This window comes from Melopsittacus undulatus, chromosome 21 (genome assembly GCF_012275295.1).
Source record: "Melopsittacus undulatus isolate bMelUnd1 chromosome 21, bMelUnd1.mat.Z, whole genome shotgun sequence".
Classification (NCBI taxonomy): domain Eukaryota; kingdom Metazoa; phylum Chordata; class Aves; order Psittaciformes; family Psittaculidae; genus Melopsittacus; species Melopsittacus undulatus.
This window is the reverse complement of record NC_047547.1, coordinates 2,047,177-2,068,454: the sequence shown is the minus strand read 5'-3', so window position 1 is coordinate 2,068,454 and position 21,278 is coordinate 2,047,177. Positions and strand designations below refer to the sequence as shown.

Sequence of the window (21,278 nt, the reverse complement as noted above, 5' to 3'; positions counted from 1 at the left end):
CGTGATTGCGGCTCCGCGGCCAGCGCGGCCGGGCAGGGCTCCGGGGCCGGGGGGGGGGAGCCCCCGGAGCCGCTGCTGCTGCGCTGGGGCCGCCCCGGCCGCTCCCGACGGCAGCGGAGGGGACACGGAGGGGACACGGAGGGGATCCGGGGGTCCCGTCCCAGCCGGTGCCGGGGGGGGCGGTCCCGGTGCCGCCCGTGCCGCGGAGCCGCCAGGAACTGCCCCGGGTTTTCCTGCCCGTCCGGTCCGGCCCATCCCGGAGCGGGGCCAGGCCCGGAGGGCACAGCCCGGGGACCCCTGCCCGGTATCGGTTCTGCTTTCGGGGCAGGCGGCGGTTTCGCAGTAACGGGGGGCGGGCGCCACCTGCCCCGGGGATTCCCCCCCCGCCGCCGCCCCATAAGAACCCGGTGGCGGCGGCGGCGGCGGCACCGAGCGGCGATGGACGCGACCCGACGGCTGTGCCTGTGCCTCTGCCTCCCGTTACTGCTGCCGTCTGTGGCCCCGGCCCCCGGCCCCAACTGGGCTGCCTGCAGGAGCCTGTCCCGGCAGCTCTCGGGGATGGTGGCGACCCTCGAAGAGCCGCACGGGGTCCTGGTGAGCGGGGGGGGGGTCGGACCCACGGGCGGGGGGAGCCGGGGACGTGGGGACCTCATTGACCCCCCCCCGCTGCCAGGAGGAGACGCAGCTGAGCGAGGAGGACCCCAAGAATTGGCCCCCCCGGATCCGCTGCAGTGATGCCTGCGACCCCTCCAATCTGGACACCAACAACACGGTGTGTGGGGTGCTGGGGACAACGGGAGCCGGAGGGGGTCCCGTGGGTGCTGGGGGACAACGGGAGCCGGAGGGGGTCCCGTGGGTGCTGGGGGACAACGGGAGCCGGAGGTGGTCCCGTGGGTGCTGGGGGACAACGGGAGCCGGAGGGGGTCCCGTGGGTGCTGGGGTTTGTGTCTGGGGGCCAGAGCTGTGCGGGGGTCCCAGGGATGCTGAGGGATGCGTTTGGGGTTCCCATGGGTCCTGGGATTCCCAGAGGTGCTTAGGGATGCAATTGGGATTCCCACTATTGATGGGGATCTCAGGGATGCTCTTGGGATTCCCACTGTGGATGGGGGTCCCAGGGATGCGTTTGGGGTTCCCATAGGTCCTGGGGGTCCCAGGGATGCCCTTGGGGGTCCGGGTGCCGTGCGGGGGTCCCCTCTGACCGCCCTGTCCCCGCAGCGCTGCCTGCACCGCATCCTGCAGGGGCTGCAGCACTACCGGGACCTGCTGAGCTCCGACATCTTCACCGCGCGGCGCCTGCCCCCGCTGGAGGCGGCGCTGGAGCGGCTGCTGGGGCTGGTGCAGGTGAGGGGCCGGGGGCCGGGACCCCGCCGGGAGCCCCCGAACCCCATCAGCCCCATGGCCCGCAGCGAGAGCTGGGCTCAGCCGCTGCTGCAGCGCCTGGCGCTCCAGCGGCTCCAGTCCTTCAGCACCATCATGAGCCGCGTGTTCACCCACAGCGCCGGCCCCCGCTGAGGCCGGAGCCCCCCCCTTATTTATTCCCCTGCGGAGGGTTATTTATGTGCTGCCGGACGCTATTTATTTATGGGGTGCGAATAAAGGGCTGAAGGAGACGGCGGCTCCGTGTGTGCGGCTCAGACCCGGCTGGGAACAGGTTTATTTGCGGGGGGGTCACTGGAAGTCGTTGGCATCGATGTGGAGCGGGGGGAAGTCGGTGCTGAAGAGGGACCCGACGGCCGCAGGCAGAGCCACGTCCTCGGGCTGCGGCAGGAACGGGTCATGGGCATCCAGGAGCGCGGAGCTGCCTGCGGGGGGCACGAGGAGCTCAGCGCCGAAGGGGACCCCCTGCCCCTGCCGGCTCCGGAGCTCACCCTCCAGCCCCGGCCCCTCCACGGCCTCCAGCGCGTTGGGCATCAGCTCCACAGCCTCCAGCGCTTCCAGGCTCCCGGAGCCCTCTGCGAGCGACTGCAGCAGCTCCTGCATGTCCAGGCTCCCGGGCAGCGGCTCCAGGTCCCTCAGCTCCAGTGGCAGCGGCTCCGGCTCCTCAGGGACCAGCAGCGGCTCCACAGCCCCTGGCACCGGCTGCAGCATCCCCACATCACTGAGTACCGGCTGCAGCATCCCTGTGTGCTCGGGTACCGTCTGCAGCATCCCTGTGTGCTTGGGCACTGTCTGCAGCATCCCTGTGTGCTTGGGCACCGGCTGCAGCATCCCCGCATCCCCAGGCACTGGCTGTGGCATCCCTGTATCCTGGAGCATTGTCTGTGGCACCCCTGTATCCTGGAGCATTGTTTGTGGTAACCCCGTGTCCCCAGGCACCGGCTGCAGCATCCCTGCCTCCCCAGGCACCGGCTGCCCTCCAGGCACCACTTGCAGCATGGCCACAGCTCCTGGTCCCGGCTGCAGCACCCCCTGGCCCTCAGGGATGAGCTGCAGCACCAACTGCGGCTCCATGCTCCCAATCCCCGGCTGCAGCATCTCCAAGACCTGCAGTGGCTGCGATGGCTCCAGGCCTGGGGGCTGTGGCTGCAGCAGCGCAGGGCTCGTGGCCATCACCTGCACTGGCCCCAGGGTCCCAGGGCTGACCTGCAGCACCCCTGGGCTCGTGGCCATCACCTGCACTGGCCCTGGGCTCGTGGCCTGCACCGACCCCAGGTTCCCAGGCCCGACCTGCAGCATCCCTGGCTCCTTGGGCTGCTGCATCCCGGAGCTCCCAGGCTGCAGCTTCAGCGTCTCCAGGTTTTCTGTGGCTGTCACCAGCTCCTCTTCCGTCTGCCACGACTCATTTGCCTGCCTATGGCAAGAGATGCAGGCTGAGGCTATGGGGGGAACAGGGGGGTCCCCAGAGATGCAGGCTGGGGCTATGGGGGGGACAGGGGGGTCCCCATCACCCCATAGCATCCCCCTGCCCCACCTGGAGGACACGCGGATGAGGCGCCGGTTCAGGTACTTCTTCTGCTCCATCAGGTTCCCTGTGGACAACAAGGGGATGTTTGGGGGGCTGCAGACCCCAGCACCCCCCATTGCCCCACACCACACTGGGGCCGTACCCTCCTCCCTCTTGCTGTAGTAGGGACCGAAGGCTTCGTCGCGGGGGATGTTGGGGTGCAGGAACTGGAGCGGGTTCTCGGGGATGTTCTCCTCCACCAGCAGCTGATAGTCACGGATGATGTCAGGCAGCGCCAGGGACACCAGCTCAGCTGCAGTGTAAGGGACCACGGCGCGGAACACAGGGGGTCCTATGGGGAGGAGGTTGTTGGTGTGGGATATGGGGATATCCTGTATGGGGACCCACTATTGGGATATGGGGATATCCCATATGGGGACCCACTACTGGGATATGGGGATATCCCGTATGAGGACCCACTATTGGGATATGGAGATATCCCGTATGGGGACCCACTATTGGGATATGGGGATATCCCGTATGGGGACCCACTATTGGGATATGGGGATATCCCGTATGAGGACCCACACTGGGATGTGGTGATATCCCGTATGGGGACCCGCTATTGGAAGACAGGGATATCCCATATGAGGACACACTACTGGGATATGGGGATATCCCCTATGGGGACCCAGTATTGGGATATGGGGATATCCCCTATGAGGACCCACACTGGGATGGGGGGGGGACACTCACCGCTCTCAGGATGCTCCACCCAGGTACAGGTGACCCCCCCCAGGACACTCTCACTGAACCGGATCAGGAACGTCCCTGTCCTCTTCCCCTTCAGCAGCTTCTTCTCCTGCTTCCGGCTCACGAAGCCCAGGATGAGCCTGGGGGAGGCACCATCAGCATCCTCCAGGACCCCCCATTGATCCCCCCCCCCCCCCAGCCCCTTACCCATCCTTCCAGAGCTGCTTGAGGTGCTCCTGGAGCAGCCCCAGGATCCCGTCCAGCCAGGCCCAGAAGGAGAAGCCGGCAGCACCATCCTGCAGGGAGAACGGGGGCCATGGGGGCCATGGGGGGCTATGGGGGCTATGGGGGCCATAGGGGGCTATGGGGGCTATGGGGGCTATGGGAGCCATAGGGGGCTATGTGGGCTATGGGGCCATAGGGGGCTATGGGGGCTATGGGGGCCATAGGGGGCCATGGGGGGCTATGGGGGCTTTAGGGGGCCATAAGGGGCTATGGGGGCACCGCTCACCTTGGAGAACTTGGTCCAGCTCAAGGTGCTGTCTGGAGACGGCTTCGAGCCTTGGGGGGGAGAGGAAGGTGAGGGGGAGCAGGGGGTAAGGGGGAGTTGGGGGTGAGGGGGAGCAGGGCTGGGGGGGGGGGGGTCTTGGTCCCAGCCCCCCCTTACCGAAGAGCTTCTCGGCCAGCATGAGGAGGTGCTCCCGGCTCAGGCCCCGCTCAGCCACACTCTGGAACTGCCAGCTCAGCACCTGCGCCAGCTGCGGCCATGGGGCAGGGGGGGGCGCAGAGAAGAACTGGGCCTGGTGCTCCTATGGGATGGGAGCAGTGGGATGGGATGGGAGAGAGGATGGGAACTGGGAGCAGGGGTAGGGACTGGGAGCAGGGATAGGGACTGGGAGCAGGGATAGGGACTGGGAGCAGGGATAGGGACTGGGATAGGGAACAGGGATAGGAAACAATGACAGAGAACAGGGATAAGACCTGGGAAAGAGAATAGGGATAGGGAACAGGGAAAGGGACCAGGACAGAGAATAGGGACAGGGATAGAGAATAGGGATATGGGACAAGGATAGGGACTGGGACAGAGAATAGGATGTGGACAGGGATTATGGATAGGGAAGAGGGATAAGGACCAGGTCAAGGAACAAAGACAGCAACAGCGAAAGGGACCAGGAACAGGGGCCAGGGACATGCACTGGGGCAGAGAACAGGCTCCAGAGCCATGCCCCAGGCACAGGGGACCGGGGCCGTTTGGGGGTCCGGGGGGTCCCCACTTGCCTTGGGCTCGGGGCTGAGCATGTTGAACCAGAGGATGGAGGCCCATGCGCTGGAGAGCTGACTGTTGTTGGAGATGATGATGAAGGGCAGCGTGGAGCTCTGTGGGGAGAGTGGGGGTCAGGCTGCACCCCCCGACCCCCCCGGACCCCAGCCCCATCGCTCACCTCCAGCTCCAGCTCCAGCCCACAGTACGTGTACGCCAGCCTGAAGGTGATGAGGTGCAGCTCCTCCGTCACCACCAGGGGGCCCTATGGGGCAATGTGGGGCACTGTGGGGCACCGGCCACCCCCATTGCCCCCCACATTGCCCCCCCCAGCGCTGCACCCACCTCGCTGCCGCCTTTGCTGCCCTTGCCGGCCCTGCTGTCCTTCTGCTCCTTCAGTGTCTGTGGGGCAGGAGGGTCAGGGCTGCGTCCTCGCCCCACAGAGGGTTTGGGGTGCAAGGGGGGGTCCCTACCAGGTACTGGAAGTCACAGACCAGCCCCTCCTGGGGACTGTCTCCTGTCAGGAGGGTTTTGCTGCTCGATGTGAGGATGTTGAACCTGCGGAACCTGGGGGGGGGCAGATAAAGGCAGCGGGTGGGGGGTTGGGACACCCCCGGGGGGGGGGGGGGGGTGGGGGCACATCCCCTGCATCCATCACTCATCTCTCACCCCTTTATCTTGGGGGGGTCCCTGCAATAGACAAGAGAGCATCAGTGGGGACCCCCCATTGATGTGCTGATGGACGGGGAGGGGGGGGTCCGGGGGCAGGGGGGGGGGGGTCCGGGGGGGGGGGGGGGGGGGTCCGGACCTGTCGATGTGGATCGAGGCCTCCATGGGCTGGTTGCGGTCGTGCAGGCGCAGGAGGAGCCGGGCGCGGGCAGAGAACTTGGTCCCGGTGCGGAGCACGAGGGGGCGCTTGAGGGCGTTGGGCATCGTGGGCTGCTGCTCCACCACGAAGGCTCTGCCATGGGGGGGGGGTCAGGGCAGAGCCAGGACCCCCTGACCCCCCCAGTGTGTGCCCCCCCCCAGTGTGTCCCCCCCCCAGTGTGTGCCCCCCCCAGTGTGTCCCCCCCCAGTGTGCCCCCCCCACCTCTGCAGCAGGTACGAGAGCAGCTCCTTGAGCCGCTGCTCCAGCAATGGGGGCTCTGCCTTGAGCGGGTCCCTCTCGTAGGTCACCTTGAGCCGCAGCTCCCCCAGCGCCCGCAGCAGCCGCAGCAGCTGGAACAGGCCCTGGCCCAGCTCCGTGAACCTGCGGCACTGGGGGGGTCAGTGGGGCCGGTCCTTGCGCCCCCCATCCCATCCCATCCATGTCCCCCCCATCCCATCCCATCCATGTCCCCCCCATCCCATCCCATCCATGTCCCCCCCATCCCATCCCATCCATGTCCCCCCCATCCCATCCCATCCATGTCCCCCCCATCCCACCCCTCCGTACCCCCCATCCCATCAGTACCACGTCTCCAGCGGGCGCAGGTCGGTGTCCTCGGGTGCCCCCATACACGCTCGCTGCTGCCGCTCCCTCCATGCCTGCAGCTCCTGCAGCAGGAAGTCCCGCAGGGTCTCACTGCGCCCCAGGAGCTGCTGTATCTGAGCCAGCACCTCCTATGCATGGACATGGGGATGAGCCTGGGGGGGGCACAGCCATGGACCCCCCCCCCAAACCCCATCCCTGCATCCCACATCCTCACCCGCCGCTGCCGGTCCAGGATCTGCAGCTTGGCCTGGAGCTCTTGGATCTGCTGCATGTACTGGGGGTCACTGGTCCTGTCCTCACCTGTGGGTGCAGGTTGGGGGTCAGGGGGTTCGGGGGGGGGCACAGGCAGCTCAGGGCAGGGCTGAGCCTCACCTGGCACATAGTGCACCTTGAAGCAGAAGTCAAAGGCATCCTGCATGTCCTCGAGGTGCCGGAAGGCGCGTTCGGCTTCCTGGGGGGTACAGGGGGGTGAGGAACCAGGACCCCCCCCCGGACATGGGGACAGGGGGTCCGGAGGGGTCTGGTACCTGCAGGGCTGTGTGGAACTCAGCCAAGCGCCTCTGGATCTGCTGCTCCCGGTCACTCCTTGGGGACGGGCTGGGTGCTGGGGCTGCCCCCCCCTATGGGAACAGGGGGTGCTGTGGGGCAGAGCCCCATAGGGTGCACTGGGGGGGACGGGACCTGCCCTACCTGCCCCCCCGCCTGCCCCAGGCGCAGGATGCGTCGCTCCTCCTGCAGCAGATTGGCCACCAGGTTAGCGAAGGTCTCCGGGCACTCCTCGAACTTGGCCTGGAAGGGGCTGATGGGTCAGTGTGGGGCAGAGACCCCCCCCCCCCATGGACCCCCCCCCCCATGCCCCCCCCATCACCCACCTGCAGGTCCCGATGGGCCTTGCGGAGGTTGTGCCTCAGCATGAAGTCCTCATTGCCCAGCCCCAGGCTGCCCAGGCGCTCCCCCAGCAGCGCCAGCAGGGAATGGAAGAGCATCCGGGCATGGGAGGAGAGCGGCTCTGCCGCCTGGCGCCTGCGGGACCGGGGCTCAGCACCGGGGCTCAGCACCGGCTCCAGTACCCCCCCCCCCCCGGCTCCGGTACCCCCCCCCCCCCCGGCTCCGGTACCCCCCCCCCCCCCGGCTCCGGTACCCCCCCCCCCCGGCTCCGGTACCCGGCTCCGGTACCCCCCCCCCCGGCTCCGGTACCCCCCCCCCCGGCTCCGGTACCCCCCCCCCCCCGGCTCCGGTACCCCCCCCCCGGCTCCGGTACCAGTTCTGGTCCTCGATCCATGCTGCCAGGCTCTGCCGCACGGCCATGGGCAGCGCAGCCCCCGCGTACAGCTGATGGATCTGCTCCAGGTACGCGTTGGCCAAGTTCTGCACCTCCTGCCATTGTGCCATGCTGCGGGGGGTCATTAGGGGGTCATATAGAGCACCCTATAGAGCACCCATAGAGCACCCTAGAGAGCACTCTGTAGCCCTATAGAGCACCATATAGAGCACTCTGTAGCCCTATAGAGCACCCTATAGAGCACCCCACAGAGCACTCTGTAGCCCTATAGAGCACCTATAGAGCACCCCACAGAGCACTCTGTAACCCTATAGAGCACCCCACAGAGCACCCCACAGAGCACTCTGTAACTCTATAGAGCCCCCCCAGCGCACCCTACAGAGCAGTCTGTAGCCCCACAGAGCCCCCCAGCGCACCCTATAGAGCAGTCTGTAGCCCCACAGAGCCCCCCCAGCGCACCCTATAGAGCAGTCTGTAGCCCCACAGAGCCCCCCCAGCGCACCCTACAGAGCAGTCCGTAGCCCCACAGAGCCCCCCCAGCGCACCCTATAGAGCAGTCTGTAGCCCCACAGAGCCCCCCCAGCGCACCCTATAGAGCAGTCTGTAGCCCCACAGAGCCCCCCCAGCGCAGCCCGTACCTGCCCGCAGCACGGTGCTCTCCGGTCCCGCAGCTCCGACGGGAGCTCCCCTCTCTGCAGCCCCGTCCTGGCCGGGGGGGAGCCGTGAGCGGCGGGGGGGCCTGCCCGGGGCTCCCGCACCCCCCCCCCCCCGGGGCCGTCCCACCGGAGCCCTCGGGGGGGGGATCCCCCCCGTGCCCCCCCCCCCCCCGGGGTCCCTGCCCCGGGTCCCCCCCGACGGCTCCCACCTCGGAGGTCCCGGCGCAGGAAGGGGCGGAGGCCACGCCCCCCTGCCCGAGCCGCACGGGGATTGGCGGAGGAGAGGCCACGCCCCCTCCCGGCGTCGGGGGGCGGGTGCAGAGGGGTTACCGGCTTCCCCGAAATGACGTCACGGGGCGGGGTCAAAGGGGAAGCAGGGATGGGGGATACAGGGATAAGGACATGGGGACATAGGGACAGGGATATGGGGACGGGAATGGGGGACATAGGGACAAGAACATGGGGGCAGGGATGTGGGACATAGGGATAAAGACATAGGGACACGGAGATGGGGACATAGGGACAGGGATGTGGGACATAGGGATAAGGACATAGGGACATAGGGACACAGGGATATGGGGACAGAGATGGTGGACAGAGGGATAAGGACCTGTGGACGGGGACCACAGCCCCCATGGTGCAACCACAGCCCCCATGGTACAACCACAGCCCCCATGGTACAACCACAGCCCCCATGGTACAACCACAGCCCCCATGGTACAACCACAGCCCCCATGGTACAACCACAGCCTCCATGGTACAACCACAGCCCCCATGGTACAACCACAGCCTCCATGGTGCAGCCACAGCCCCTATGGTGCAACCACAGCCCCCAGGATCCCCCCATCCCCAGTTATCCCACTCACCAGTGGTCCCTGCCCCATCCCAGTGCTGTGGCTGCGGGTGCAGCCCCTGCAGCCCCTTTATAGCCGCTGTTATCAGGGGCTGTTGGGACATGTGGGGCTCGGCCCTGGTGCAGGGACAGGGAAGTGTGCGTGGGCAGGACCCCAGCCCCACAGAGACCAAGAACTGCAGTGAGTTATTGAGCACTTATAGAGTTTAATGAGGTTGGGAAAGAAACAGCCCAGGAAGTACCAAAATCCATGGGAAAACAGGGATAAAACCAGGAACCAGAGACCAGGACAAGGGGGGAAAGAGGCTCCCACAGCACCCTTAAAACCAGCTTTAAACCCTGTGTGCAACAGCCCATGGGGAGCCTCAGTCCTCCTCCTCCTCCTCCTCCTGCACACATCGGATGCGCTTCCTCCTCCCCAGCGGCTGCAGCTCCTCCTCATCCTCGGGGGGCAGCACTGGGGCTGAATGGAGCAGGGAAGGGGCTGAGCACCCAACCCAGGGGTGCAGGGACATGGAGGACCCATGACCCCCCCCCCCAGCGCCAGGCTGGACCCACCGGAGCTCCCGGAGGCCTCCTCCTCACTGTCCAGGTCCCGTTGCCTCTTGGTGTGGGGCTGCACGGGGCTGGGGTCAGGCTCCTCACTGCAGTGATGGGGACAGGGCTCAGGGACCGGCTCAGGGCCTCGGGAATGGGGATGGGACCAGTTCTCACCTGTCCCAATCCGGCGGCTGTGGGGATGCTGTGGGGCACAAGAACCATGGAATCAATGGGGTGGGGAAGAGCTTGGAGAGCATCACCTCTAATGGTTCCAAGGCCTTACCTGGATCAGGGTCCGGGGGGCTCTGGGGGGGCTCCGGCAGCCCCCGGGGGGACCCCGAGGGGTCGGGGCCATGGTGGGTGATGGAGGCGGCCGCACGGCGGAGCTGGCGCGGGGTGAGCGCAGCCGGGATGCGCCAGAAGGTTTCCTAGGGGAGATGGGAGCAGGGGATGGGACCAGGATGGGGATGGAGACAAGGAGACAGGGATGGGAACAGGAACGTGGATGGGAGCAGGGACAGGGGTGGGACAAGGGAAAACAGGACTGGGATGGGGATGGGGACAAGGATGAGGACAGGGATGGGAACAAGGACAGGGCTGAGAAGCAGGATGGGAAGGGGATGGAGACGAGACTGGGACAGGGATGGGAACAAGGATAGGGATGGGAAGTGGGACTGGGATGGGGATGGAGACAAGGATGGGGACAAGGTTGGGAACAAGGACAGGGCTGGGAAGCAGGATGGGAATGGGATGGGCCGAGGCTGGGACAGGGCTGGGGTCCCTCCCTCACCTGCTCACTCTCGGGCGGCCGCAGCCCCAAGCGCCGCAGCAGAGCCTGGAACCTCCTGTTCTCCATCACGTCCTCGTTCTCCTCCGAGAGCGGCACCAGCGGCACCGGGTGGGAGGAGCCTGAGCCCCGGGAGCCCCGTGAGCCCCGTGAGCCCCCGGTGGGCCCCGGACCCCCCAACCCCCCCCCCCACTCACCGTCCTCCTCCCGGTCCTCGGCCGTCCTCCGCAGGCAGCTCTGGAGCCAGCACAGGGGTCCTGCCAGGCCTGGGGCACAGCCATGGGTGAGGCAGGATGTGGCCCCAAGCAGAGCCCCCCGGGGGGTGCTGAGCCCTGAACCCACCTTCCTGCTGCAGCCGCTGCACCAGACCCTGCCCAGAGCCTTCCACAGGCTCCTCCATGGGGTCTCCATCATCTTCATCCTCCTCCTCCTCCTCCTCCTCACTGTCCCCATCCTCTGAGCCATCCTGAGCCAGCCCTGCCAGGGCTCCCTATGGGGACCGGTGGGGTTTGGGTGCCGGTGATGGGGCAGCCCCATCCCCCCCCCCGCAGCCCCCCCCACGGTACCGGTACCGGTGCAGGGTCCGGGCCCTTCCTCCGGCGCCTCTTGTAGAGCTCAGCACGTGTGGTCACCAGCCCCAGTGCCAGGAGCTTGTCCATGACCCGTGCCCGTGAGCGCCGCGCGGTCAGGTGCTGCAGGATGCGGCCCAGGACATCTGCGGGATGGGGGGGGAACAAGAGGGGGAATGGGGGATAATGGGGGGGGATAATGGGTTATAATAGGGGGAAATAATGGGAAAATTATAGGGAATAACCAAGAAATAATTGGGTACAAAGGAGAGAAAATGGGAGATAACGAGGGGGAAAAATGGGGGATCATGGGGGGAATAAGAGGGGGATACCAGAGGGAAATAATGGGGGATAACAGGGGCTGCCCCCTCACCATCCGAGCCCCGGAACTCCTCAAAGAGCCTCCTCAGCTCCTCCTCCTGCTCCTGCGTCCACAGCACAATGCGGGTGCCCTTCCTTGGGGGGGGCACACACGGGGTCAGTCCCAGCCCTGGGGCTCAGCAGCCCCCCCCATTGTGCCCCATGGGGGGTCCCGGACCCACCTGGGCCGGGGGAGGTCTCGGGCGCTGCCAATGAGCCCCAAGTGCACCAAGTGCTTCACCAGGTGCCTGCGGGTGCGACCGGGAGCCGGGAGCTGTGCCAGGAGGGTTCCAGCCACATCCAGGCCTGCAGGACCACAGGGGACAGGGATGGAGCCCCCAGACCACAGGGGACAGGGATGGAGCCCCAGGACCATAAGGGACAGGGATGGAGCCCTCAGATCACAGGGGACAGGGATGGAGCCCTCAGATCACAGGGATGGAGCCCCCAGGACCACAGGGGACAGGGATGGAGCCCCCAGACCACAGGGGACAGGGATGGAGCCCTCAGATCACAGGGGACAGGGATGGAGCCCTCAGATCACAGGGGACAGGGATGGAGCTCCAGGACCACAGGGGACAGGGATGGAGCCCCCAGGACCACAGGGATGGAGCCCCAGGACCCCCCCCCCGCCCTGGGACCCCCCGTGCACCCCCCCAGCCCCAGCCCTGGTACCTTCCACCTCCTTGTACTTCCAATAGAGCTCCCGCAGCTCCTGCTCCTCCTGAGGGGTCCAGGGGGGGACCCTGCTCCTGCCAGCCCTGGGCAGAGACACAAGGGTGAAGGGAGGTAACGGGAGCAATAGGATGCGATAGGGTGTGATGAGGTGCGATAGGATGCAATAGGATGCGATAGTGTGTGATAGGATGCAATGGGATGCGATAATGTGCGATAGGATGCAATAGGATGTGATAATGTGCGAGAGAATGCAATAGGATGGGACAGGATAGAACAGTGTGCAACAAAATGCAATAGCATATGATAGGATGCAATAGGATACGATAGGATGTGATAGGAGACAACAGGATGGGATAGGGTGCAACAGGATGCAATAGTGGGCGATAGGATGTAATAGGATGCAATAGGATGCGATAGAACACAACAGGATGCGATAAGATGCAACAGGAGGTATCAGAGGAGGGGACAGGAGGGCAGCAGCCCCAGGGCCGGCCCCGCTCACCCCTCTCCCTCCCGCAGGGATCCGTAGCCCTCACTCATCTCCCTGGCGGCCGCTGGGCTCTTCCAGAACAGCAGCTCCACAAACACCTTCTTGTTGGTGGCAGCCAGAGCAAAGAACCTGCCCAGGATGAACTTGGCCAAGGCCACCAGCTCCTGCGGGGGGAGCAGAGCTGGAGGACACCGGGGACCCCCCCCCAGAACCGGGACCCCTCTAACCCCCCCCGGAACCGGGACCCTGCAGACCCCCCCCAGAACCAGGACCCCCCAGACCTGGTGTGCACCAGCAGCAGGGTCCTGCAGGAGCCGGTTGAAGAGGGTGAACAGGGAGAGCTGGAAGAGCAGCGGCTCCATGTGCAGCTCTCGGGCCAGGCGGTGCAACAGCCGCACGGTGCAGTGGTTGGTGTGGGGGGTGTTGTTCGGGTACCCCCGCAGCAGCAGCACCAGCGCCCGCACCACCGGCGCACAGGCGAACCTAAGCCCATAGCAGCAGTGAGTGGGGCTGTGGTGGTCAATGGGACCCCCCCACACCCCAGGTACCCCTCGCACCGCTTCAGGTAGTCCAGGAAGTTGAACTCCTTCTCCGACACCTGAACAGTCTCTTGCTCCTCTTCCTCCTCCTCCTCCTCCTCCTCGGGCTCCTCAGCCTCGGGGGGTGTGTGCTCTGCAATGGGGCAGTGCTGAGGGGCTGGGGCATCCCCAAACCAGAACCCCCATTCCCAGGGCCATGGACTCACGGGGCAGAGGAGCAAAGAGGATGTCCTGGAGCAGTTGGGTCTCCTCGGGCGGCTCCGCATTGGGGGGTCCGAACACATCCCCTTCGGGCCATACATCCCTATGGAGGGATAGGGAGAGGATGTCACTGGGGCCATGCACTGGGAATGCCCATCACCGTTATCACTGTGTCCATGCACTAGGAATGCACATCATGGCTATCACTGTGTGCATGCACTGGGAACACCCATCACTGTTATCACTGTGTCCATACACTGGTAATACCCATCACCATTATCCCCATGTCCATGCACCGGGTGCAGGGGGGGGACGGTGCCGGTACCGGGCAGAGCGGAGCAGCCGCAGGGCCTGGGGTACCCGAGCATCCCTCAGGCACCCCTGGATCCGCAGCAGGACCTCGGCACGTTGCTCCTCCACCGGCGTCTCCGACGCGGCATCGAAGGGCACCAGGTCCTCGGGCAGCGGCACCTCACCCTATGCAGGACACTGTCACCCTGTGCCCCACAGCGACCCCCAGGGTCCCTGCTATGGGGCTGGAGCCATCCCCTACCTGCAGACAGGCCTGGAGCTGTGGGGCCAGCCCTGCCCACAGCTCCTGCAGCTCCTCGGTGCTGGGCGGCTGTGGGGCTGCGGCCGCGCGGGGCCTCTTCTTCCTCCGCACACGTTTGCTCTATGGGGCACAGGGACGGGGTCAGGAGGGGCTGTGAGCCCCATAGAGCCCATGAGCCCCATAGAGCCCCTCGGTGGGGCGCTCCCCATCCTGACCTGCACCACGAGGCTGGTGCGGCCGCGGCAGAAGCGCTCGAGCAGGCGCAGGAACAGATGTGAGGTCTCCACCAGGTCCCGCAGGAAGCTCCGAGGCTGTTTGGTCTCATCGAACTTGCGGAACAGGGCGAGGAAGAGCTCCCGGAATTCCATCACATAGAAGATGTTGCCTATGGGAAGAGGAGGGGGGAGTGGGATGGGATTGCCCAGGCTGGGATGGATGTGGTGGGATGGATGCAGTGGGATGGATGTGGTGGGATGGGATTCCCAGCAGGGGATGGATGCAGTGGGATGGGATCCCCCATCCTGGGATGGATGCGGTGGGATGGGATCCCCAGCATGGGATGGATGTGGTGGGATGGGATCCCCATCCTGGGATGGATGCGGTGGGATGGGATCCCCAGCATGGGATGGATGTGGTGGGATGGGATCCCCAGCATGGGATGGATGCGGTGGGATGGGATCCCCAGCATGGGATGGATGTGGTGGGATGGGATCCCCATCCTGGGATGGATGCGGTGGGATGGGATCCCCAGCCTGGGATGGATGCAGTGGGATGGGATCCCCATCTGGGATGGATGCAGTGGGATGGGATCCCCATCTGGGATGGATGCAATGGGATGAGCAGACTCACTCTTGATGACCTGGCTGCTGTCCCGCACCGCCGGCTCCGGGGACCGGTCCATCTCCTGCACCGTGCGCAGCAGCTCCTGGTAAGCCTTGAGGGCCAAGTGCATCCTGAGGAGGAAGGTGATGGGAAGAGCCCTAAGCTCATCCCATCCCACAGGGACCGGTCCCATCAGCGCAGGCTGCTCCAGCCCCATCCAACCGCAGTGGGGCAGCTCCAGCACCCACCGGCGCGCCCAGGTCACCGCATCCTTCTTGTCCATCAGAGCCATCTCATAGTAGGTGCTGAGGTTCTGCTCGATGAAGTGGAAGGTTCGGACGCCGACGGTCTCCGACACCAGCTCCGGGCGGAAGCCGCGGTGCCGGTTGAAGGCCATGAAGAAGGCACAAGCCCACAGGTAATAGGTCTCATCGTGCTGCTGAGCCTTCTCCCGCACCAAGTGGTCCTGTGGGGCGCAGGCCGTGGGGCTCAGTGGGGCAGCCCCATAGCCGGGGCAGGGGTCCCAGCCCCACCGTGACCCCCACCTTGACCAGCAGCATGAGCCGGTTGTAGCAGCCCTCCAGGAAGTCCTGGCAGAAGCGGTGCAGGAAGAGCCGGACGTTGCGTGCCGAGCGGTGCCGAACCTCAGGCTCCGGAGCTGCCTGGCGCCGCCGGGGCAGGCGCCGCGGCTCCTTACCCAGGTCATGGCTGTAGCTCTTCAGCTGTGAGCATTGAACTGGTGTTATGGACCCATCCGGCATCACCCCCCCCCACATCCCCATCCCGGTGCTCACGTTGTGCAGCCCCTTATGGAACACCACATCCCGGTCCCCGATCGCCTTCAGGCCCTGCAGGACGTAGGAGCCACCGAACCGGGAGTGCCTGGAGCAAAGGGGGGATGTGGGGTGAGCAGTGAGGACCCCACGGGGGGGGTCCCGGTGCTGCCGCCCCCCTGCCCTCACCTGGATGTGCGCTGCAGGGCTCGGGTCCTCTTCTCTGCCAGCTCCCGTTGCCGCAGGCTCTGCAGCTCCTGAGTGTCCTCCCTGTGCTCAGCACCCGCCTGGCCCTGCCCCAGCACCGCCAGGTCCTCGGGGCTCTGCGGGGAGCAGCATCAGCGCCATGGGATGGGATGGGTGGGATGGGATGCAATGGGATGGGATACGATTGGATGCGATGGGATGGGATGCGATGGGATGCAATGGGATGCGATGGGTGGGATGGGATGCGATGGGATGGGATGCGATGGGATGGGATGCGATGGGATGGGATGTGATGGGATGCGATGGGATGGGATGCGATGGGATGGGATGCGATGGGATGGGATGCGATGGGATGCGATGGGATGTGGGGGGATCTATGGGGGTCCTGCCCCACTCACCTGGTCACGGAACATGAGGGAGATGATCTCCAGCACGTGCAGTGCCCATTGCTGCTCCGTCTGGGCACTGGCCAGGAACTTGAGCAGATCGTCCATGCCGCTGATGTGCAGAGCCCACAGCACCCGGTCGTGGACGGTGGCATCACCATCCACGCGCTGGGGGGGACAGAAGGGGGGCTTAGCACCCCCATGGTGGCCCCAGAGCTGCAGCAGGAGGTGAAGGGTCCCATTGGTACCTGCTCCTCGGTGGGGTCCAGGGGGACGTGCAGCACATTGCGCACCAGCAGCAGGATCCTCTCGATGAGCAGCGTGTCCTCCTCCTGCCGCTGCTCCCAGTCCTGTGGGGATGGGGCCGTGAGGGGTCCCCATAGCACCCACAGGGATGGGGCCGTGAGGGGTCCCCATAGCTCCCACAGGGATGGGGCCGTGAGGGGTCCCCATAGCACCCACAGGGATGGAACCATGAAGGGTCCCTATAGCTCCCACAGGGATGCAGCCCTGAGGGTTCCCCATAGCACCCATAGGGATGGAGCTGGGATGGGTTCCCCATAGCACCCACAGGGATGGGGCTGGGATGGGTTCCCCATAGCACCCACATGGATGCAGCCCCTGCAGGGACATGGCACTCACAAGCTGCAGGAGGTCATAGAGCTTCTCACTGAGCACCCCAAACACCTTCTCACTGGCAAACGCCTGCAGAGAGCCCTATGTGAGCTGGGGGGGCACAAACAGAGCCCCCAGCCCATGGGGGGGAGGGGGGGGGGTCAGCCTCACCTCTTTATAGGCCTGCAGATAAGATCCCACCTGCAGGAAGTGGTGCCAGGAGCCGGGATCTGCTGGGGCTTTACCGAAGCAGAGCAGCGCCGGCTGCGTCAGGTTCACCATCAGCCTGCGAGGGGCAGGGATGCTCTATGGGGGCAGCGCTATGGTACCCCATAACCCCCCCCCCATCCGTGCCCCCCGTACCTGAGCACGGCATCGAACAGGAGCCGGTCCTGCGGGTACTGCACCAGGATGGGCAGCAGGTCGCTCTGCAGGATGCGGGCAGCCCCCAGCTGCTGCCGCACGTCCCGGTGCTCCCCCTCGTGCCGCAGGAACCGGATCAGGTCCTTCACGCTCTCTGCACGGGGGGGACGGAGCCGTGAGCGCCGCGGGGCCGCCCCGAGCGCCCCGTACCCCCGTACCCCCCGTACCCCCCGTACCCTCCGTACCCCCTGTACCCTCCGTACTCTCCGTCCCCCCCGTACCCTCCGTACCCCCCGTACCCCCCGGTACCCACCGTACCCTCCGTACCCTCCGTACCCCCCGTAACCCCGTACCTCCCGCACCCTCCGTACCCCCGTACCCCCCGTACCCTCCGTACCCTCCGTACCCCCCGTACCCCCCGTACCCTCCGTACCCCCCGTAACCCCCGTACCCCCCGTACCCTCCGTACCCCCGTACCCTCCGTACCCCCCGTACCCTCCGTACCCCCCGTACCCTCCGTACCCCCCGTACCCTCCGTACCCCCCGTAACCCCGGTACCCCCCGTACCCCCCGTAACCCCCGTACCCCCCGTACCCTCCGTACCCCCCGTACCCTCCGTACCCTCCGTACCCCCCGTACCCTCCGTAGCCCCCGTACCCCCCGTACCCAGGCAGTCGGGCTCCCGGTGGTAGCGCTCCCCCTCCAGGCAGCCCAGGGAGCTGCAGGCGGCGAGGAGCTCGGGCTCCATCCCGGAGCCGTGTGCGGACCGGGGCACGTGCGCGGACCGGAACCGTGTGCGGACAGGGTCACGTGTACGAACCGGGTCACGTGTGCGGACCGGAGCCGTGTGCGGACCGGAGCCGTGCGCGGACCGGGTCACGTGTACGAACCGGGTCACGTGTGCGGACCGGAACCGTGTGCGGACCGGAGCCGTGCGCGGACCGGGTCACGTGTGCGGACCGGGACCGCAGCTCCGAACCGCGCCGGGACCGTGGCTCCCGCCAACCCCAGCCCGGTTCCCGCGCTGCGAGGCCCCGCCCCTCTGAGGGGCTTAAAGGGGCAACAACTTGTGTGGGGCCACGCCCCCTCCCCGCCTCCCACGTGACCGCTGCGGCCGCTGCCCCGCAGCTCCCCCCTCCCCTCCCTCAACGGTTCCAGCCCCGCCCCCACAGAGATGCGGTGTCGTCGTCGTCCCGTCCCCCCCCGTCCCCCCCGTTCCCCCCCCCCCCACGGCCTCAGCGCGCATGCGCGGCATTGCCCCTTTAAGTGAGGCACCTCCACCACGGGCGCGGGAAAGGATGGCACCGCCCTCCTCCCGGCAGCCCCCGCGCGGTTGCCAGGGCGACGAGGGCTCGGTCCCTGCATCCCCGCATCCCTCCATCCCCGGTCCCCTCCATCCCCGCTCTCTCCCATCCCCGCTCCCATCCCCGCTCCCATCCCCGCTCCCATCCCCGCTCCCCTCCTCGCTCTGTCCCGTCCCCGGCGCCGGCACCGCCGGTTACCAAAATAAACGCTGCCGTTTATTGCACGAACACAGCTCCCGCCGCGGTTCGGGGGCCCGGGCCCCGCCGCACACACACGCACCACAACGCAGCCCAGCGGCGGCGGGGCCGGGACCTACGAGCCCTGAGTCTTCAGCTCCAGCGGCTCCACCGGCGGCTCCGGCGGCGGCTCCGGTGCGGGCGGAGCTCCCTTGAGGGCGGCCAAGCGCTCGGCCAAGCTCCGCGGCCGCGGGCACAGAGCGAACTCGTAGAGCAGGGAGCCCAGAGCAGCGCCCAGCACCGGACCCGCCCAGAACACCTGCGGGGGGGGGGGGGGGCCCCGGTACCGGGGAACCCGTTACACAGCGGGGGGGCAACGGGAGGGATGCGGGGGGGGGGATATGGGAGGGATGAGGGAGGGATGTGGGAGGATGGATGCGGGGGGAGGGATGCGGGAGGGATGTGGGGGGGAGGGATGCAGGAGGAGGGATGCGGGAGGGATGCAGGGATGCGGGTGGGATAAGGGATGCGGGGGGAGGGATGTTGGGGGGAGGGATGCGGGAGGAGGGATGCAGTGGGAGGGATGCGGGTGGGATAAGGGATGCGGGGGGAGGGATGTTGGGGGGAGGGATGCGGGGTCCCCCCCGCAGCGCTTACCCAGTGGTTGGTGAAGTTGCGGGTGATGACAGCGGGTGCAAAGGACCGCGCCGGGTTCATGCTGGCTCCCGTGTAATAGATCTGCGGGGACAGGGGCCGTGGGTGCAGGACCCGTCCCCGCTGCCCCCGTCCCCGCTGCCCCCCCCCCCCCCCCCCCGGTGCGGGGGTCCCCTTGGCCGCTCTTACCCCGAAGAGGTGTCCGAGGGCGAGCGAGAAGCCGACGGGCAGCGCGGCCGCGCTCGGGCGCCCGTCGTGGCGCTCGTCGAGGCTGGCGAGGACGCAGAGCACGAACTGCGCCGTCAGCAGCAGCTCCACCACCGTCCCCTGCCCCGGCCCCACGCCCGGGTGCAGCTGGAACCGGGGGGGGGAACGGGCTCAGCACTGCCCCAGCACCGCGATGCCTCCTGCACCCCACAGCCCTGCTCACCCCCACACTGCCCAGCGCTTGTTCCTGCCCTCCCAGCACTTCCCAGAGCCCCCAGACCTCCCATTAGCCCCGTTCAGGGTCTCAATGCCCCCTTACAGCACCCACACACCCCCCTTAAAGCACCTCCAGACCTCCTAAACACCCCCAAGCATCTCAATGCCCCATTAAACCAACCGCAGACCCCTAAAACCTCCATTAACCCCATTGAGCACCTCAATTCCCATTAACCCAACCCCAATATCCCAAACACCTCCCAGACCCCCTCAACCCCCCCATGACATCCCCGTGCCCCAAACCCCCCTCCGGGAGCCCCTCTCACCACGCTCAGACCGAGGGTGCCTCGGACCGGGGCCGGGGTGAGCCCATAGAGGACCCCAGCCCCAGCCAGCGCCCCCAGCACCTGCGCCAGGATGTAACCCACGGCCCGAGCCGCAGACAGCTGCGAGGCCATCAGCAGAGCCAGGGTGACCGCGGGGTTGACGTGGCCGCCGCTCACCGGCCCCAGCGCTTGCACCAGTGTGGCCTGAGCCAGCCCGAAGGCCAGAGCCGCGGCCAGGACACTGGGGGGGCCGGGCACCCAGCGCAGCGACGCCCCCAGCCCCAGCAGCGTGTACAGGAGGCTGCCCAGCAGCTCGGCCACCACCGCCCTCCAGAAGGAGGACGAGCGCAGCTCCCGCATGGCCCCGTCCGGTCCTGCGGCCCCGCTCCCGTCCGGGGCTGCCCCTAACACCTTTATAACCCCCCCGGGGTGGGACCCCCCAACCCCCCCCAACCCCCCCCCCCCTTCCCCTTCGTTAACCCCTTCGCTGCCCGCTGACACACAAAGAGGGAACACCCCCACTCCCCCTATAGTGGGACCCCCCCCGACGTGCGCCCCCCCTCCATCCATAGGACACACACACGGCGCCGCCCCATAGGTGCTGTGGGGGGAGCCTCCCCCTGCCCCACACATGGGGGGGGGGGGGGGGGCCCAGCGCTGTTGTGTGCGGGAGCGTGGATTGAGCCGAGCTTAGCGGCCCCCGGGGGGGGATTAGAGCCGGGCTCAGCCATTGGTGCCCGTCGGAATCTGCCGGGGCTGCAGAGGCTGCCACAAAGCGATTGCTGCGCTCAGCGCCCGGCACGGGACAGAGGGGGGGGGCCCGACCCCCCCATCCCTATGGGGCCGCAGGGAGGGGGCACCCGCATGGGAAAGGGGGGGGGGGGGATCGTGGAGAAGCATCGGGGTCTGTCAGCCCCATTGAGACCCTCCCATAGCAAGAGTGGGAGCGAACCCAGCTTTAATACCGGGGGAGTGGGGTCCAGGAGCCCCGAGTCCTATGGGGTGCTGGGGGGCTCAGGCTGTGGGGCTGCGGAGGATGGGGTCGGGCTGGTGACCTGCAGGCCAGGCAGGAGCGGAGCCAGGAGGAACTCATGGCAAAGCCAGGCCAGAACCGAGCCCAGTACACCTGGGGGGGGACACAGGGGTCAGGGGGGGACACAGGGGTCAGGGGGGGACACAGGGGTCGGGACATGGGGCAGGGGGGGGTGTGCATGAGGGGTTGGGTGCCCCAGAGATAAGGGGATGTGGGGTTGTTGGGTACTGAGCAAGGGATGGGAGCACAGGGATAGGGATGGGAACTGGAGTGGGATGGGGATTGGGATGGGGATGGGATGGGGACAAGGATGGG

The 21,278-nt window shown here is 66.9% G+C and overlaps 4 protein-coding genes across 7 annotated transcripts; 1 reads left to right on the top strand and 3 right to left on the bottom strand.

Moving 5' to 3' along the window:
• Positions 1 to 190: 190 nt before the first annotated feature.
• IL23A (interleukin 23 subunit alpha) lies at positions 191 to 1,597 on the top strand. Its single transcript, XM_034071588.1, has 3 exons — positions 191 to 594; positions 674 to 772; positions 1,216 to 1,597. The coding sequence occupies exons 1-3, from the start codon at positions 439 to 441 to the stop codon at positions 1,510 to 1,512; spliced, it is 552 nt and encodes a 183-aa protein (XP_033927479.1). The 5' UTR covers positions 191 to 438; the 3' UTR covers positions 1,513 to 1,597.
• A 22-nt stretch (positions 1,598 to 1,619) lies between these two features.
• STAT2 (signal transducer and activator of transcription 2) lies at positions 1,620 to 8,565 on the bottom strand. Of its 3 annotated transcripts, XM_034071586.1 has the most exons (25): positions 8,520 to 8,565; positions 8,293 to 8,359; positions 7,634 to 7,765; positions 7,245 to 7,395; positions 7,063 to 7,161; positions 6,900 to 6,992; positions 6,745 to 6,823; positions 6,587 to 6,672; positions 6,352 to 6,500; positions 5,989 to 6,147; positions 5,707 to 5,859; positions 5,568 to 5,588; positions 5,372 to 5,465; positions 5,244 to 5,300; positions 5,080 to 5,163; positions 4,916 to 5,014; positions 4,305 to 4,446; positions 4,149 to 4,198; positions 3,845 to 3,933; positions 3,641 to 3,777; positions 3,048 to 3,236; positions 2,912 to 2,969; positions 2,614 to 2,791; positions 1,869 to 2,553; positions 1,620 to 1,802 (listed from the first exon to the last, which is right to left on the bottom strand). In XM_034071586.1, the coding sequence occupies exons 3-25, from the start codon at positions 7,762 to 7,764 to the stop codon at positions 1,669 to 1,671; spliced, it is 3,117 nt and encodes a 1,038-aa protein (XP_033927477.1). In that variant the 5' UTR covers position 7,765; positions 8,293 to 8,359; positions 8,520 to 8,565; the 3' UTR covers positions 1,620 to 1,668. The 3 variants fall into 3 exon arrangements, with proteins under 3 accessions (XP_033927477.1, XP_033927476.1, XP_033927478.1); XM_034071585.1 differs by having other exon boundaries at positions 1,869 to 2,791; XM_034071587.1 differs by having other exon boundaries at positions 1,620 to 1,848; positions 1,891 to 2,791.
• A 784-nt stretch (positions 8,566 to 9,349) lies between these two features.
• On the bottom strand, positions 9,350 to 17,913 carry TIMELESS (timeless circadian regulator). 2 transcript variants are annotated; one of them, XM_034071548.1, is made up of 29 exons: positions 17,713 to 17,913; positions 17,047 to 17,200; positions 16,855 to 16,969; positions 16,711 to 16,773; positions 16,317 to 16,418; positions 16,081 to 16,236; positions 15,665 to 15,798; positions 15,497 to 15,584; positions 15,248 to 15,424; positions 14,951 to 15,168; positions 14,730 to 14,833; positions 14,096 to 14,265; positions 13,881 to 14,000; positions 13,653 to 13,804; positions 13,333 to 13,430; positions 13,145 to 13,259; positions 12,869 to 13,070; positions 12,600 to 12,751; positions 12,095 to 12,180; positions 11,602 to 11,725; positions 11,433 to 11,515; positions 11,057 to 11,205; positions 10,833 to 10,980; positions 10,688 to 10,756; positions 10,494 to 10,612; positions 9,987 to 10,131; positions 9,878 to 9,905; positions 9,722 to 9,807; positions 9,350 to 9,626 (listed from the first exon to the last, which is right to left on the bottom strand). In XM_034071548.1, exons 1-29 carry the CDS (start codon positions 17,792 to 17,794, stop codon positions 9,529 to 9,531), a joined length of 3,537 nt encoding a protein of 1,178 aa, XP_033927439.1. In that variant the 5' UTR covers positions 17,795 to 17,913; the 3' UTR covers positions 9,350 to 9,528. The 2 variants fall into 2 exon arrangements, with proteins under 2 accessions (XP_033927439.1, XP_033927438.1); XM_034071547.1 differs by having other exon boundaries at positions 11,063 to 11,205; positions 17,713 to 17,910.
• A 660-nt stretch (positions 17,914 to 18,573) lies between these two features.
• Positions 18,574 to 20,340, bottom strand: MIP (major intrinsic protein of lens fiber). The gene is made up of 4 exons (XM_034071550.1): positions 19,931 to 20,340; positions 19,371 to 19,535; positions 19,185 to 19,265; positions 18,574 to 18,846 (listed from the first exon to the last, which is right to left on the bottom strand). Exons 1-4 carry the CDS (start codon positions 20,288 to 20,290, stop codon positions 18,664 to 18,666), a joined length of 789 nt encoding a protein of 262 aa, XP_033927441.1. The 5' UTR covers positions 20,291 to 20,340; the 3' UTR covers positions 18,574 to 18,663.
• Positions 20,341 to 21,278: the final 938 nt, after the last annotated feature.